At 36.0% G+C, this 14006-nt stretch overlaps 3 protein-coding genes across 5 annotated transcripts; 2 read left to right on the plus strand and 1 right to left on the minus strand.

Annotated features, from left to right (window-relative positions):
• Positions 1 to 11: 11 nt before the first annotated feature.
• On the plus strand, positions 12 to 6316 carry LOC141899982 (nuclear pore complex protein Nup107-like). 3 transcript variants are annotated; one of them, XM_074786652.1, is made up of 25 exons: positions 18 to 56; positions 312 to 434; positions 647 to 787; positions 889 to 978; positions 1071 to 1168; positions 1245 to 1320; positions 1399 to 1555; positions 1763 to 1898; positions 2176 to 2247; positions 2354 to 2445; positions 2562 to 2646; positions 2725 to 2838; positions 3048 to 3224; positions 3535 to 3728; positions 3813 to 3861; positions 3941 to 4010; positions 4097 to 4212; positions 4290 to 4425; positions 4504 to 4667; positions 4766 to 4868; positions 4950 to 5038; positions 5118 to 5186; positions 5462 to 5635; positions 5714 to 5953; positions 6054 to 6316. In XM_074786652.1, the coding sequence occupies exons 3-25, from the start codon at positions 688 to 690 to the stop codon at positions 6156 to 6158; spliced, it is 2706 nt and encodes a 901-aa protein (XP_074642753.1). In that variant the 5' UTR covers positions 18 to 56; positions 312 to 434; positions 647 to 687; the 3' UTR covers positions 6159 to 6316. The 3 variants fall into 3 exon arrangements, with proteins under 3 accessions (XP_074642752.1, XP_074642754.1, XP_074642753.1); XM_074786651.1 differs by lacking the exon at positions 312 to 434 and having other exon boundaries at positions 12 to 56; XM_074786653.1 differs by lacking the exon at positions 312 to 434 and having other exon boundaries at positions 12 to 56; positions 3057 to 3224.
• Positions 6317 to 6327: 11 nt separating this feature from the next.
• Positions 6328 to 8854, minus strand: LOC141899984 (polycomb group RING finger protein 6-like). The gene is made up of 11 exons (XM_074786654.1): positions 8773 to 8854; positions 8238 to 8320; positions 8002 to 8149; positions 7794 to 7890; positions 7636 to 7691; positions 7330 to 7389; positions 7115 to 7208; positions 7000 to 7030; positions 6791 to 6889; positions 6633 to 6713; positions 6328 to 6558 (listed from the first exon to the last, which is right to left on the minus strand). The coding sequence occupies exons 2-11, from the start codon at positions 8298 to 8300 to the stop codon at positions 6517 to 6519; spliced, it is 771 nt and encodes a 256-aa protein (XP_074642755.1). The 5' UTR covers positions 8301 to 8320; positions 8773 to 8854; the 3' UTR covers positions 6328 to 6516.
• A 266-nt stretch (positions 8855 to 9120) lies between these two features.
• Positions 9121 to 13045, plus strand: LOC141898687 (nucleolar protein 56-like). The gene is made up of 9 exons (XM_074784724.1): positions 9121 to 9200; positions 9542 to 9749; positions 9828 to 9998; positions 10280 to 10478; positions 10825 to 11012; positions 11126 to 11277; positions 11354 to 11454; positions 11547 to 11817; positions 12203 to 13045. Exons 1-9 carry the CDS (start codon positions 9198 to 9200, stop codon positions 12524 to 12526), a joined length of 1617 nt encoding a protein of 538 aa, XP_074640825.1. The 5' UTR covers positions 9121 to 9197; the 3' UTR covers positions 12527 to 13045.
• The last annotated feature ends 961 nt before the right edge of the window (positions 13046 to 14006 follow it).

Consider the following 14006-nt stretch of genomic DNA (forward strand, 5'->3'; position numbering starts at 1 on the left):
TTGAAAAATAGCGCCATCTTTCGTCGCGGCCGGTGAAATTTAGTGTATAGATTTTTGTAAGTTTAAAATCCGTGAAGTTTCTCAAATCATATTCCTGTCTCTCCTACGTAATTTGTATCCAGTATTCTCGTTTCACAAAAAGGAATAAAAGATGCCAAAAATTAGTGCTAAATCGATCTGTAGTCAGATAAAGAAATTAAAATGGAAGTGATTATTTAGACTTAGTTAGCCGGATCCGGTCACCGACTTCTGAACGCTATTTTGCCGGATCCATATATTATGTAACAATAAAATCATTTTATTGGGTTTAGGGTTGGTTTCGATAGAGTTAGTGTCACGAGGGTGAGAAGAGGGTCCAGAGCCAGGGTTCCGTTTCACAACTAGGGATAGACTAGCTAGGGCCATAAATTGGTAGAAGATAGGATTAGGATAAGGTGAGGCTATGTCTAGTTAAAACATTCAACCAGCTGTCAGTGAGCTCGGTGGTCTAGTGGTTTGATGCTGCACTAGTAATTTACTGGCCAAGGTTCGAGTCTACGAGTAGCCACAGTGACGTGTAATAACTAACTTGTCTTCTTTGGTGCTTACTTTTGCCTCAGCCTTACTCCTATGATGCCTAAAGACATTTGATGGTTTCATATTTCAGGATTGGATATCAATCACATAGGCCTATGGTGAAAAGCAGATATGTCATTTACTGATTTGTTGGCGGGTGATTCTCCACTTCCCAGAGTGGAATCAATCAGTCGAGCTGACAGGAGAAGATCGAACATTAATGTTACAAAAAGTATCCCTTTATCTACAAATGTAAATGCGAAGACCTTGCTTTAACTTTAAAACGTTATACATATATTGTTGCGTTGTTTTGTTTCCTTGACATTGATGAAGGTGTTGCACTTTTGAATGATGCAGTGGGAACTCCGGGATTTGGAAGAAAAGTTAAAACTCCATTACGACCAAAAACAATCAGAAAGGATTGTAAGTACAGTACATTCATATCCTTTTTAGCTTAATTTACATGATCTTCAGAATAGAAATCTTTTGAATATATCGCAATCTTCTTCGTAAAGATACTTTATCAGCATCGATGTTGGAGAACACAGTTCCACTGACTCCGGGATGGCTTGCATCGATGACACTTGGACCTCAGGCTTTCGAAACAACTATGGTAAGTATTACTACTATATAAAAAGTATCTGTCATGAATCTGATGAAATTAACATTAACGACCAAGTTTTATATAGGCTGATCATATGGGAGCTGGGGAAGCAATTACCACAAATATATCTGTAATGGCTGAAGAGATGCCAGAAATTGCAGGTAAAATCACTATTGATAAATTCTCATGTTATGATGTTGTTTGATTTACCAGTAAGTTAATTGTTTTTTTGTACGCAGCTTCGACTGGACTTTTTGAAGATTTCAAAAATTCGATGAAAACCCGTCGAGGCGAACAGGAATTGTTCGATCTTCTGAATGATTATGAAAATTTATGTAAAGATCAAGTTAGTTTGCTGTGTAAAGTGTCCAACTTGACCACTCCAGGCCGTTCCAAGTATGTATCAATACAAAAAACAACTATTCATTAATATCATATACTATTTGTTGATTTGAATTATGTGTCCCAATCGGATGTGCTTGTTATCTTGTGATCAACACCAATTTCAAACACCAAGAAAAAATGTCAATAGACTGAATTCATGTATAATCATATATTGGAATATGAATTATTTCCATCTTTAAAGTTTGCTTAATTTCACAGGACAAATAAATTAAGCAGCGTTCTACATAATTTGACTGCGGAAAGATCAACGTGGGCTTTGTTAAATGCGCTGTATAGAGATAGATTGGATTCTGAGGTTATGGGTGAAGAGGAAGATATGCTTATTGAACACCAGGTAAATAACAGCCAATCGTATCCAGTCGGTGAGAGTATGATATTTGACTTTCACATTTTTTGTATTCAAAAGATTGTATGTTGAAATATGTTGATTGGATTCTGGTCAAAACGAATGTGTCAGAAGAATATTCTAACTTGTTAGAGCTCGATTAAAACTCTCCTTCAACCACTTAGAAAACCAGAATCCATAGATAAGATCGAGTGATAGTTCTCTGGTACATATCTACTATCCCTCACATGTGTTATATATCATGTATACACATTATTTTTTATAGACAATTGGATTGAGTGAAAATCATCTCATGCAAGCTTTATTTGAACGAGATGCACTCACAAGACAGGCGCAGGTATTTCACAATAGAGTTATTATACGTACCTAGATCCTGGGCCTCGCTGGGTAAATATGAGGCAATATTCTGATCATTTATTTTCACTCTATTTTTCCCTATTCAGATAGTTATTGACTGGCTTGAACAAAGCGCTGAAAGTGTCCTAGAAAACTACTATTCCCAAGTGGAATTTTCAACAGACAAATCAGCTGCCTGGTACGTCGGATACATATCATTAAAATATGAATGTAATATACAGATGTATATGTCCAAAATTTAAAAACTTATTCGATGAAAAATCAGTCATCACGTTATTATGATATTTTCTCCAGGGAAAATACTTTATATACACTACAACAAAAGAGTCATCAGATGCCAATGGAATCTTCAATCAATCGTTTGTTGGTTACTGAAATGGTAATTACGTTTTAGTAATTTTTGAACACTTTGTCAGATGTACGAGTTTTATGTAAACTGGTTGTGATTGTATTGTAGGATCCTGATGCCCCTTTACGACAGAAAAAGCAACTCGCCGATCTCGATAAGGAGGATGAAGACAAATTATTCAAATATATGTTCGCGCTGATACGTGCTGGTCAGTTAGACGAGGTGTGTACCAGGTCCTTTTCTGAGTGAATGTATTGAGCAATTTGAAAAGTATCCAGTTCAGTATATTGGGCTGATGTCGTCATAGCAAGGGTGAAATTGATGTGAAAAAGTCTAAATGTTGAAATCTCTGCGATGAATTATGAAAATAATGTGAGCATTTTCAAAAATGTGTGAAAATTAATGAAATTTTGTTTTCACCACTGTTGTAGGCTCAACAGTTGTGTATAAGATGTGGTCAAGCGTGGAGAGCTGCTAGTTTAGAGGGCTGGCGACTTTATCACGATCCGAATTACGAAGGATTCGGAAATAATTCTATGATTCAACCGATTAATGGAAACATGTATCGCGATGTATGGAAATCTGTTGCGTGGACGATGGCAGAAGATGTGAGTGCGATATTGAGAAAAATGGGCTTTCATTAAATAGTGAAACCTTGCTAATCCGATTCGGTCTAATACTAAACATGTTTATTACAATGATTACCAGAAGTACTGGCCGAGATATTCATGTAAATCCAGATTTGGATAAAATGACAACAGTTTAATACAATAATTTCCACAAGATTCATATTAACAATTTTCCACTTGTTAATAGATAGTCCATGAGCTTCAATATACAAATTGTTTTTAGAAGTCGGCTTCAAGGCCACTTTCAATCATTAAATGATAGCAATCTAACTATTATATTTCCATACAGGAGCATGTTCATCCATTAGAGCGTGCAATATATGCTTCATATTGCGGTAACTTGAAACCATTACTGTCTGCGTGTAAATCATGGCATGATTATACGTGGGCTTATTGTAAAGTTCTGGTGGACAATCGCGTCGAACAAGAAATACAAGTGCATAGCAATAAACAATCACAGCTCATGGCCGCAAATCAACATCTGTAAGTAGAATACATATGATATATTTCTTGTAATGATAAATGGCTTGCTTTCTTGAAATTGCGTATTTCTTGTGAATGTTTAAGGACTGACTTCAAAACAGTTTTCAAAGACATAGAAGCTTCTCCCAACGAGGTAAAAGACCAAAATCATTGCGCTAATATCATTCTCTCTAGATGATTTTCGAGATAATGAATTATTTTTTCAATTTCAGAATATAAGGAAAGAAGGATTGCAATCGTATCAGATAATTCAGAAATATATCATATTGGGTGATATTGATGGTAAGACTTACTCAAATCTGAAAAAATCTCTTAATGCATTTATATATTATATACGGGTATATATATTTCCATTGTTTCGTTCATAGGTTTGTTAGATCATATGAACTCATGGTTGAAAATGAAAGAACGTCCCAGTCATCATTTGATTCGATTTATGGCTCACTTGGTATTGTTTGCCAATCTCACTAATCTCTGCACGAAGGTAAATCATACAGCTAGCAAATAATTCCAAATATCTGATTCCTTACTTTAGATGAACTCCTTATTTTCATTTCTAAGGATGAAGTTTGTACAATGGTTCTAGAAGCTTACGTTTCTGATTTAATTGAGGAGAAACATAACCATCTTGTAGCTGCATATGTGTCTAAACTGCCTAAAGACAGGCAGGTTCAATGGTATGCACGATTTTTAGAAGGTAAGCTGAATTTGTAACATTGAAATATACTGCATAATTGCAAAAAGTATGAGTAATTATTTTGTGATTTTGTTGAAGGTATCCATGAAAAGGATGAAAGACAGAATTGTTTGATATTAGCCGAAGAGGAAGGATTAGATGTACCAAGTATTACTAAATTAGTGGTTGAAAATATACGTGCTTACGGTGCTGCTGAGTTTAGTCTCAACACAGGAACTGCATTAGAAGCCGTCACAACTGAGGTCAGCTGTAGGACACCTTATATGAGAAATCTTTCCTGCAGATCTACCCTATTCGATGTACAGGTATATGGAACTTACACACGTTTTGTTCATTTCAGGAAGATAGAATTAAAATTGAAGCCATTGATTGGTTAGTTTTTGATGAGACTCAGAGAGCGGAAGCTATGAGACAAGCGAATGCAGTGATGAGGTCTTTCATGGGTGAGTGCATGTTCGTTTTGATAAACTTTATAATGGATTGTACACCACACCAAGTCTTTTATTTGCTTGTTTGTTCTTTAGCGCTGAAGAAGCATGATGCTGCAAGAGCTGTCTTCAATAAAATTCCAACCGGATCTATTGATGCCATACATCGAAATGCGGTCTCAATGGTTAGTTTGATTATTCACTAAATTCCGAGATTGATTCTGTTAGCAGTCTTTATGATTATTTACATATTAATTACTGTAGGGACTGACGGAACTTGAACCTGATGATGATAATGCTATACGAGAACATCTCTGCATACAAGCGTATCTGGTGCGTATGATTATTAGTTGATATTAAGGAGTTAGTGAAATTTTGAATTTTTTGTGGCAATGAATAGTGAAACCTCATTACGAGCTTAAGGGGACCAGAAAATCTGTTCGTTGTAACCGATAGTTCCTTATATCCAGTATAAAATTATTGAAATTGTTCTATTTTGGGATAAAATTCAAGTTTTGTTATAACTGATTAATCATTAGATCCAGGGCTGTTATTAGGAGGTTTCGTTGTATCTCAGCTTGGTTTGTGATTGATTCAATCTATTGTAGGACGCTCATGATTCGTTCAACGACTGGTTTAAACACTTTCATCATTCGAGACCAGAGAAACCGGTGCGTCCTGATAGTGAAACATTCACTGTGATCGTAGCTTACGAACACAAACATCGACAATATGAGGCCGACTTAGAACGCTGGCAACATTCGCTCATGTCGCAAACAAAGGTTCGATCAAATTTAAAACTAGCGGTGAATTCTGATGTCTTGAATCTGTCAGTTAAAAATACACACATTTTTTTACAGACAACAGTTGATCGTATGTACAATGTATTACTGTTTGTGGATGCTGGATGGATGGTCGACGTTCACCAACAAAATGATGAAGATAATGAATCACGTCGTCAGCAGATGGTTTTACTTCGGCAACTATGTTTACCTACGATCTGTTTCTTGTTGCATAAAGTTCTACACGCCACTGAACAGTATCAGGAATGTATTCAGTTGGCCGATGTTGTAGCTTCTGAAAGATACGCACTTTATAAGGTTTGTAACTTCAAAATGAACAATCCCCGATTCGGATAATCTAAGCACATTCTTGAAGTCATAGTACCGGTAAATGCCATTCTGCGACTCTGATTTACAGGTATTTCCTAGCGAAGAATTGCAGAAATTATTACGTATGTTACAAGAATCGTCAGTCGCTCTACTGGATAAAGGCTTAGATCCACTAGGATACAATTTAACGTGAAGATGATGATCCTTCAGTTGTAACAACTTGCCAGGAAAAAATCAATGTGGAATACATCGTCCTCAAAGAATTGTCATGAAAACTTGCATTTATAAAACTTGTCAAAGCCTCATTTTGTTAAAACCTTGTTTGTAACTGAATAAAATGCAGTACAAGAGATTTCTACACAAATATCACATCTTGCTTTTATTTACATATTTTTTTTTTTCTACAACGAGCTCTTTATGAGTGAATTCTATATACATTGTACATGGTATAACTTTGATAAGCTTCATTTTAGCACTACGTTTACATGAGTAGCTACGAATAACAACGGTGATGTCCATCCATTTCAACGACTTCTAGCTGTTTTCGGGATTCATTCTTTAGAAATTCCATAGTCGAGTTTGATAATAGATTCCTGAAATAAACGAATTGAACTCCAGTTATAGACATAATGGCTATTTCAAGTAGAAGTTTAAGCAATCGATTTACCTGATCATCACAATACTGATCCTGTATTTGTGCAAGTTCAAATTCTTCAGACAGATGATCATCATCGCAGTAGATGTGTACCTGTAATTTACAAAACATTGGATTGAAAAATAGTGGAACCCTGTCGAGAAAAAATTCATCAGAATAGTCGAACTCGCCTTCATATCGCCACTTAATTGTAGTTTGTTGATGATGAATTGTTTTAGTTGTTTGATAGTAGCTCCTCCAGTCACTCTAATGTAACGCTTGAACAATGGCTGAAAATGTTGAATCGAATGTATTCGACAATTTTTTGTCCTGGATTGATTAGTAAAACAAGCTCCGTGCATTTAAGATTTGACCATCAAATTTTTCAACAATTACTTACCTCAACCATCAACTCCACTTCACCACTGAATCTGTAATGAACGAAGAGAAACAGTATTAGGCTATATAAACTGTTGAGGAACAATTCTATTTACATTGAGGGATTTTTTGCTTACCCAGCAAATTCCAAAACAATTGAAACAAGCCTAGGACGTTTCAAGGGAATCTGCTTTCTTTCTAACTCGTCAAGTTCTTCTTGACTCAATAAAACTACAAATACATTGTGTATATTGCAATGAAATGAACATAATTCATTTTCTAAAACCTTCACAAAATACCAGGTGAAAGTTAAAAAATTTCATTTAACGATTGGGAATTCGAAAAAAAATACCTTTTTCTGGGACTGGAAGATTTCTTTCCTTGTAAAACTGATATTCCCTTCTTGTTTCCTCTAAAGTAAAGAAAAAAACACATCTAGAAAATCCGAAATATCACTAATGGTCACTAACATCTTGCAATGACAATGACATCGTCAGGTGACGATGATCTCTAGGGTGAGATCGAAACGTCGTGTCTTTTATATATTTTAGATTTAATAAATTAATTCTGGTTTTTAAATTCTTTTAATCTGTAAATAGTGGGATTTTATCTTATTATCCGTTCACCACGTTTGAGTGTGGTCATCGTTCTATCTTACCTTTACTGAGATGAGGTAACAATTTGGCTAATATATCTTGTTTTTGTCGGTCATATCTATAAAATAAAACCGAAAAAATTAATTACAGCAATGCAAACTTAACCGATAGCATGTTGGTAGTGGTATAGGCGTAATTGATTACTCCAAGGTTGTTTTACTTGATGAACGAGAGTGGATTCGTAGGATGAATTTCTAGCTCGCAACTCGGGCAATGTAGACTTTTATAGAAATGCTTCACGAGACAACTTCGACAGACTGAAACACGATCAAATACATTAACTACAAATATAGAATAAATTGATTGTTTTGGATTGTAACACTGACTCATTGATAGGCTATGAATGGGGTGGGTAATTTAATACTTACAACTATGAAGACATTCAGTGATGGTAACTGCTTCGATAAGATATCCAGCACACAACTGACACGTTATATATGGATTTAACAAGCGAAGTTGAATCTTTCTGTCAGGAGGGACAATCACTTTTAGATGATTGCTTATATGTTCACTTCTCTAAAATTTACAAGAAAAATACCAATATCTAAAACCAATAATGCCAAATATTCTAGAATAGTGAATGTAGTTAGTAACACAATCTGACCGTAGAAAACTCCAATAACTTCTTTTTCAGTTCTTTCGATACTTTTCTTTTCCGGTTTGGCATATTATTGTGTAAATGAGCTTCTGAAAGAAAAGATGCAGGACTCAAGCTTAGTTACGAACTGGAATCTGCCAATTCAATCTTACTGATCACCTGGGTGGGTGGCTAAAGCGCTCTATGATTATGAATAATCAAATCAAGCTGAACAGGCTTCCTGCGAATACCGGTGCGGTAGGCTGCCTACCGTCCTTGTGTGCGATCATACATTTACATTACATTGTTGATGATGTTAATGTTTTCACATCGGTACTAATCAGACTTTCACTAAGGCAGGTGCTGCTTTATTAATAATCCGATATAGGATTGCGATCAATTTTCCACAGCAGAGGTGAAGCACAGAAGACACACAGTTCACACACAGACAGCACTGTCAGCAGGCCTAATTCTTTGAACGTAAGGGGAAGGCAATGGGCAGGCGATACACTACCAGCACTCTACTTCCTCGGAAGAATATCATTCCAGATAAAGTGCTTACGTTTTTGGATTCGATTTATCCTTTTCTTCTCGAGGTAGACCTAAGCACGCGCTGCTATTCGAAAAATATTTGAAAATTTATTCCACCTTAACCTACGACCTTGTGTTAAGGGTGCAGCCATAACCGAAAATGAATCCGGATCAGGGTACGAATCCTGTATATATTTATTTTTTGATAAAATCCCAGATCATAGAATTTCTCGTGGACAATGGATCAGATCGAAATGAAACCTTATTTATCTCAAGTAGAATATGAATATTCAACGACCTTATCAGAAAATCATCATTTGCTGGAAATGTGTTGACCCAACGTTAATTATCGGGATTCGAACCCTCCATACAACATTGTATTGAATTGTATTGTATTGAATTTATTTACGTACACGTGGGTCCCAATTCGGGACAAACTTTGTAAATTGTTTAATAATGGTAAGTGATTTTAATGATTCCTAGCCTTGTTGATTTTAAGATATTTTCGCTGTATATTTGGGAGCTGTCTTTGTTTTCTATGATAAGTTTATTTTGTCGTAATCTTCGTCTTGATAATGCTGTCGTTTTCTGGAACTTTTGAATTGAATTGATTTTATTGTAAACATTTTACGATATAGCTACACAAACAAATAAAGTGCAATTTATCATTTTAATACGTCTGATCTTCATGTCATTTATTACGCTTCTGGTTTGCAAACTGTTTGCGAGTAAAAGGCTTTCTCGTTCTTCTAATCTAAACGATGAAAATCTTTTATTCATGTTCGAATTAATCATTTCAGGTTCAAACGTTCCACGTATTGTATGAACATGCATCTGGGTATGCGTTGTTCAAGGTGAAGGAATTTGAAGAGATGGCCATGTTTCTACCGGAGGTGGAACAAAGCGCGACTGATATCAGCAAATTCAATTCCATTGTGAATTTGGTTTCATTCTCGCCTTTCAAGAGTGGAACGAACGCTTTGGATAACATTAATAGCATTTCTGAAGGTAAAAACTCATTCGTGAAATTTCAGCCTCCGTTCGCTAGATTTTATTCGATTTAATTAACGACGATTTGTATTTCAGGTATACTTCACGACGATCTGAAGTTGTTCTTGGAAACGAATCTTCCTAAAGCGAGCAAGAAATCGAAATCTCTTCTCGGAATCGGCGATGCTAAACTCGGAGCGGCCATTTCGGAGATGTTTGACAATGTATCTGTTAAACATACAGGCGTTACCCCTGAAATTATTCGTGGTAGGTTTTATGTAAAATATGAATAGGATGTTTATTCTAACAGGTTCTCTACAACTCCTTGATTCTTTAAACTCCTTTACAGAAAATGCTTTTGAGCTTCAATGTTCTTTAATTCGAGCAAATTGCCAGAAAATCCTTGAAGTTCCTTCACTTTTGAGAAATAATGATGATATTTTGAATAATGATATTTTGATTATCTGGGGGAAAGCATTTTGGTGTTGCACAATCTAATCTTCATCAATTTCGTCTCCTATATTTATGTGTTTCATTCGTTTTTTCAGGGGTGAGGTATCATTTTCACCACTTGGTAAAAGGTCTAACAGAAAAATCGCAGTCGAAAGCCCAACTCGGTTTGGGTCACAGTTATTCGCGCTGCAAAGTGAAATTTAACGTAAATCGAGTTGATAACATGATCATTCAGAGTATCGCGTTACTGGACCAACTTGACAAAGATATCAACACATTCTCTATGAGAATAAGGTATGTGAGGAGGCTTCTATGTGCCATTACACTTTTATAGAATGAGAAAATATGTTTTAAGTTCACTGCTTTACCTTGTTTGGATTTATTTTTTTTTTAAATCAGATTTAGGTGGATGATTTATTAAAAAGTTGAAAATATGTAGCTTTTCTGGTTTATATAAGATTCATGCTATGATGATAAAATAGTGAAAATCCGTGTTGGATCTTCACATTGTGGGGTCTTGTATTTATATACCCATACGGTACACTTCAAAGTGTGCTAGTTGCAATTACTTTCTCCAACATATCTATTCATTTGTTTCAAAATTTATGGAGCATGTAATCGTTAAAATGGTACATTTCAGAGAATGGTATTCGTATCACTTCCCGGAGCTGATTAAGATCGTCAAAGAAAACAACTTGTTCGCCCGATGTGTGAAGATCATCAAAAACCGTAAAGAAATGACCGACGAAAAAGTGGCTGAATTAGAAGAAGTTCTGATGGACAGCGCTCTCGCGAAAGCAGTGCTCGACGCGTCGAAATCATCCATGGGTAAGTTATCAGTATCGGACTTGAGCTGAGATGTTAAATCCCGCTGCCCTGAGATTAAACTGACGCCAAGATGATCTTTCAAAAAACTAACGCTATATTAATTGATATTTTAGGAATGGATATCTCTCCAGTGGATCTGATTAATATTCAGATGTTCTGTTCACGTGTTATCGCTTTGGCCGATTACCGCAAATCTTTGTATAATTACCTACACAGCAAAATGTCACAAGTTGCCCCGAATCTCGCTGCACTCATCGGAGAACAGGTAAATCTGTCACAACTCGATATTTAGACACAATTCTAGTATTGATATTTACTGTTGATCTTCATTTTCCATCCAGGTCGGTGCAAGGCTTATTTCGCACGCCGGTAGTTTGACTAATTTGGCAAAATATCCAGCGTCGACGGTACAGATTCTCGGAGCTGAAAAAGCATTGTTCAGGTATTGTATTGTAAAATATTGAAAGTCTTTCTTTTCTGAGTTCGAGAATTAAGAGATACTAATTCCGTAAATTGTGTGAATCATTATTTCAGAGCTTTAAAAACAAGAGGAAATACTCCGAAGTACGGACTGATTTACCACTCGACGTTCATCGGCCGAGCCGCTGCAGCTAATAAGGGTCGCATTTCTAGATATTTAGCCAACAAGTGTTCGATAGCTTCGAGAATCGATTGTTTCTCGGAAAATCAGTCGTCAATATACGGCGAACATTTGAGGGAACAAGTCGAGGACCGTTTGAAATTCTACGATTCCGGTGAAACGCCCAAGAAGAACATCGACGTAATGAGAGAAGCTTCATCTCTGGTAAGAAGATTTAGAATAATCTTATGAATAAATTCATGGGCAATTCTAGGGAAATTGCGAGACAGGGGTCCAGAAGCAAAGGAAGGACAAACTTTCTATAAAGAAGCCACGCAGGAGGCTGCAAGTAGAGTTAACCTTAGGTGTTCAAAATTGGGAATCTGAAACTGCGATTTCAGAGGCTTGGTAACTCTAAGTCTCTCAGAAACCAGAAATCGTACCTTTTCAGATTCTTCTTAGACAGAAATCGCCAAAACATCTGCCTTAGTTAAGTAGGCAACCTCCATAGGGATCTTAGACTAGAAAAGTGTCCGAAACCCCGAAGTCCACCCCTAAAATTTGTGCTGCTTCATGTATATCTTAAGAGGATTTTTGTTTGTGCTTCTAGGCAAAGGAAGCTGCTTTGAATGAAGCAAAGAAGGACAAGAAACAGAAGAAAAAAGACAAAAAGAAGAAGCGAAAGTCCGGCGCCGCTGAGGAGGTCAAACAAGAAGCGATGGAAACTGATGAACCGCCGAAGAAAAAGAAGAAAGCGGACGTTACTTTGAACGAGACAACCGACGACGACGCTCAGACACCGAAAAAGAAGAAAAAGAAGAGCAAAGATAAATCGATGAACGAAACGATGGAAACGGATACATCGGTGAATGTTACAACTGATGACACTGACACACCCAGTAAGAAGAAGAAAAAGAAGAAGAAATCGTCATAAACTAACAATCCTTTCGTTCGATTTATTTTACTCAATTTCTTATGAAACGGCGATGATTTTATTTCGTTTTATGCATTTTATCTTAAATCATGAATAATACTAAATGATTTTACTGGAAAATTAAGCGAAATTTATTGAAGAATATCTACTATTATATGTGTACTTAGGTACAGCATTATATGAATGAAAAATGTAGCCTACAAAAGATAATTTGAATGATGATATCTGAGGGATGAGTGACGTCCTGCAGCAGGTTAGCTTTAATTGAAGTGTCATTGCTGGATATATTCTCTTTAAAATACATAATGAGCTATAAGATAAATTTCATTCATGGTTTTGTAAATAATATTTGGTAAACTAGTGGCGGGTTACCGTTGGTAATTACATGTAGTGTCGGAATGGATATTTCAATTCTAATATGGATGAAATAATGATTGATATTTTACTCATGTATGTAATGATTAAACAGTTGTATTTCGTTTCGTGCTTAACGTATGCAATTTGAAATTGAATATGAAAAAAACATAGAAAATGAATTTTAGTTTGTTGAAGCCTTTTTCATGTTGTGGATCTTCTCATTAACACATCCAGGATATCTAGACCAGATTATATGAAGGGTGAGGGGACTCACTAAACAAAGGAAAGGAATGCATGAAGGAAAAGTGGATATCGAAAGGATAATTAGTGCTTTTTGGGTTCTTGTTGAAGGAAGTCGTGCATCTTCGAAAAAGATTTAACGTGTTCCCGGTGAAGTGTCGTCCTCTGTGAACCATCTAGAAGAGGATCGTCTTTGTTTTCCAAAAAAAACATATTCATGACGTCATTTCGAATGTTCGCTTTTCAGTTGCATACACGTTTACATTCGAACACGATTTATCTTTTCATTGTTTCCAAAGCAACATCTCGGGAACATCTTTGTTGACGCTTAGGGCTGGATTAAAGATGAGGCATGAAAGGGGTCTTGTATATTATTACTCACTTGATAGGTTTCTTAGATAAAACAACGGATTTTAGTGAATGGGCCATAGGTAGCCTCATGTTTGAAAATATCTGGGCTCACATTTATCAGATCCATACATATCAACATATTAGAAATGGACGGCCGCATTCTGTATGCAATTTGTTTCCGGCTCTTGGTAAGTTTTCAAAAATCTGTAGTGTTGTGAAATGGCTAATTTCTTGTATTTACTTCAACATCGCAGAAGATCTTTCAGGTACTGAGCAAACATATTCTTCTTAATCTTCAACATATTCTTCTTAACCTTCAATCTTCTCGTGAACAAAATTGTCATGTTGGGTCCCTCGAGACCTGTACCAATCGTACGTACCATGTTTATGTAACTGGAGAACTAAGAGAAGAAGCAAATATTTCTAGCCTATGAATGCTATGAGTTCCAAAAGATAAACAAATGTGAAAAGATTTTTTTTCATTGATATGATCGGTCACACCACAATTAATCGTAATTTGCAAAATTTGTAA

The sequence above is a fragment of the Tubulanus polymorphus genome, chromosome 2 (assembly GCF_964204645.1).
Source record: "Tubulanus polymorphus chromosome 2, tnTubPoly1.2, whole genome shotgun sequence".
NCBI classification, from domain to species: Eukaryota; Metazoa; Nemertea; class Palaeonemertea; order Tubulaniformes; family Tubulanidae; genus Tubulanus; species Tubulanus polymorphus.

Excerpts from the sequence above, each read along its gene's own strand:
- LOC141899982 (XM_074786651.1), top strand. The coding sequence starts at position 688 with ATGTCATTTACTGATTTGTTGGCGGGTGATTCTCCACTTCCCAGAGTG. Across the intron at positions 1,321-1,398 it reads AGAGATGCCAGAAATTGCAG|CTTCGACTGGACTTTTTGAA; the intron begins GTAAAATCACTA and ends TTTTGTACGCAG. Across the intron at positions 4,869-4,949 it reads AGTGATGAGGTCTTTCATGG|CGCTGAAGAAGCATGATGCT; the intron begins GTGAGTGCATGT and ends TTTGTTCTTTAG.
- LOC141899984 (XM_074786654.1), bottom strand. The coding sequence starts at position 8,300 with ATGCCAAACCGGAAAAGAAAAGTATCGAAAGAACTGAAAAAGAAGTTA. Across the intron at positions 7,891-8,001 it reads CACTGAATGTCTTCATAGTT|TCTGTCGAAGTTGTCTCGTG; the intron begins GTAAGTATTAAA and ends ATCGTGTTTCAG. Across the intron at positions 6,890-6,999 it reads AAGTGGAGTTGATGGTTGAG|CCATTGTTCAAGCGTTACAT; the intron begins GTAAGTAATTGT and ends CAACATTTTCAG.
- LOC141898687 (XM_074784724.1), top strand. Across the intron at positions 9,750-9,827 it reads CATTAATAGCATTTCTGAAG|GTATACTTCACGACGATCTG; the intron begins GTAAAAACTCAT and ends TTTGTATTTCAG. Across the intron at positions 11,455-11,546 it reads GCTGAAAAAGCATTGTTCAG|AGCTTTAAAAACAAGAGGAA; the intron begins GTATTGTATTGT and ends TCATTATTTCAG.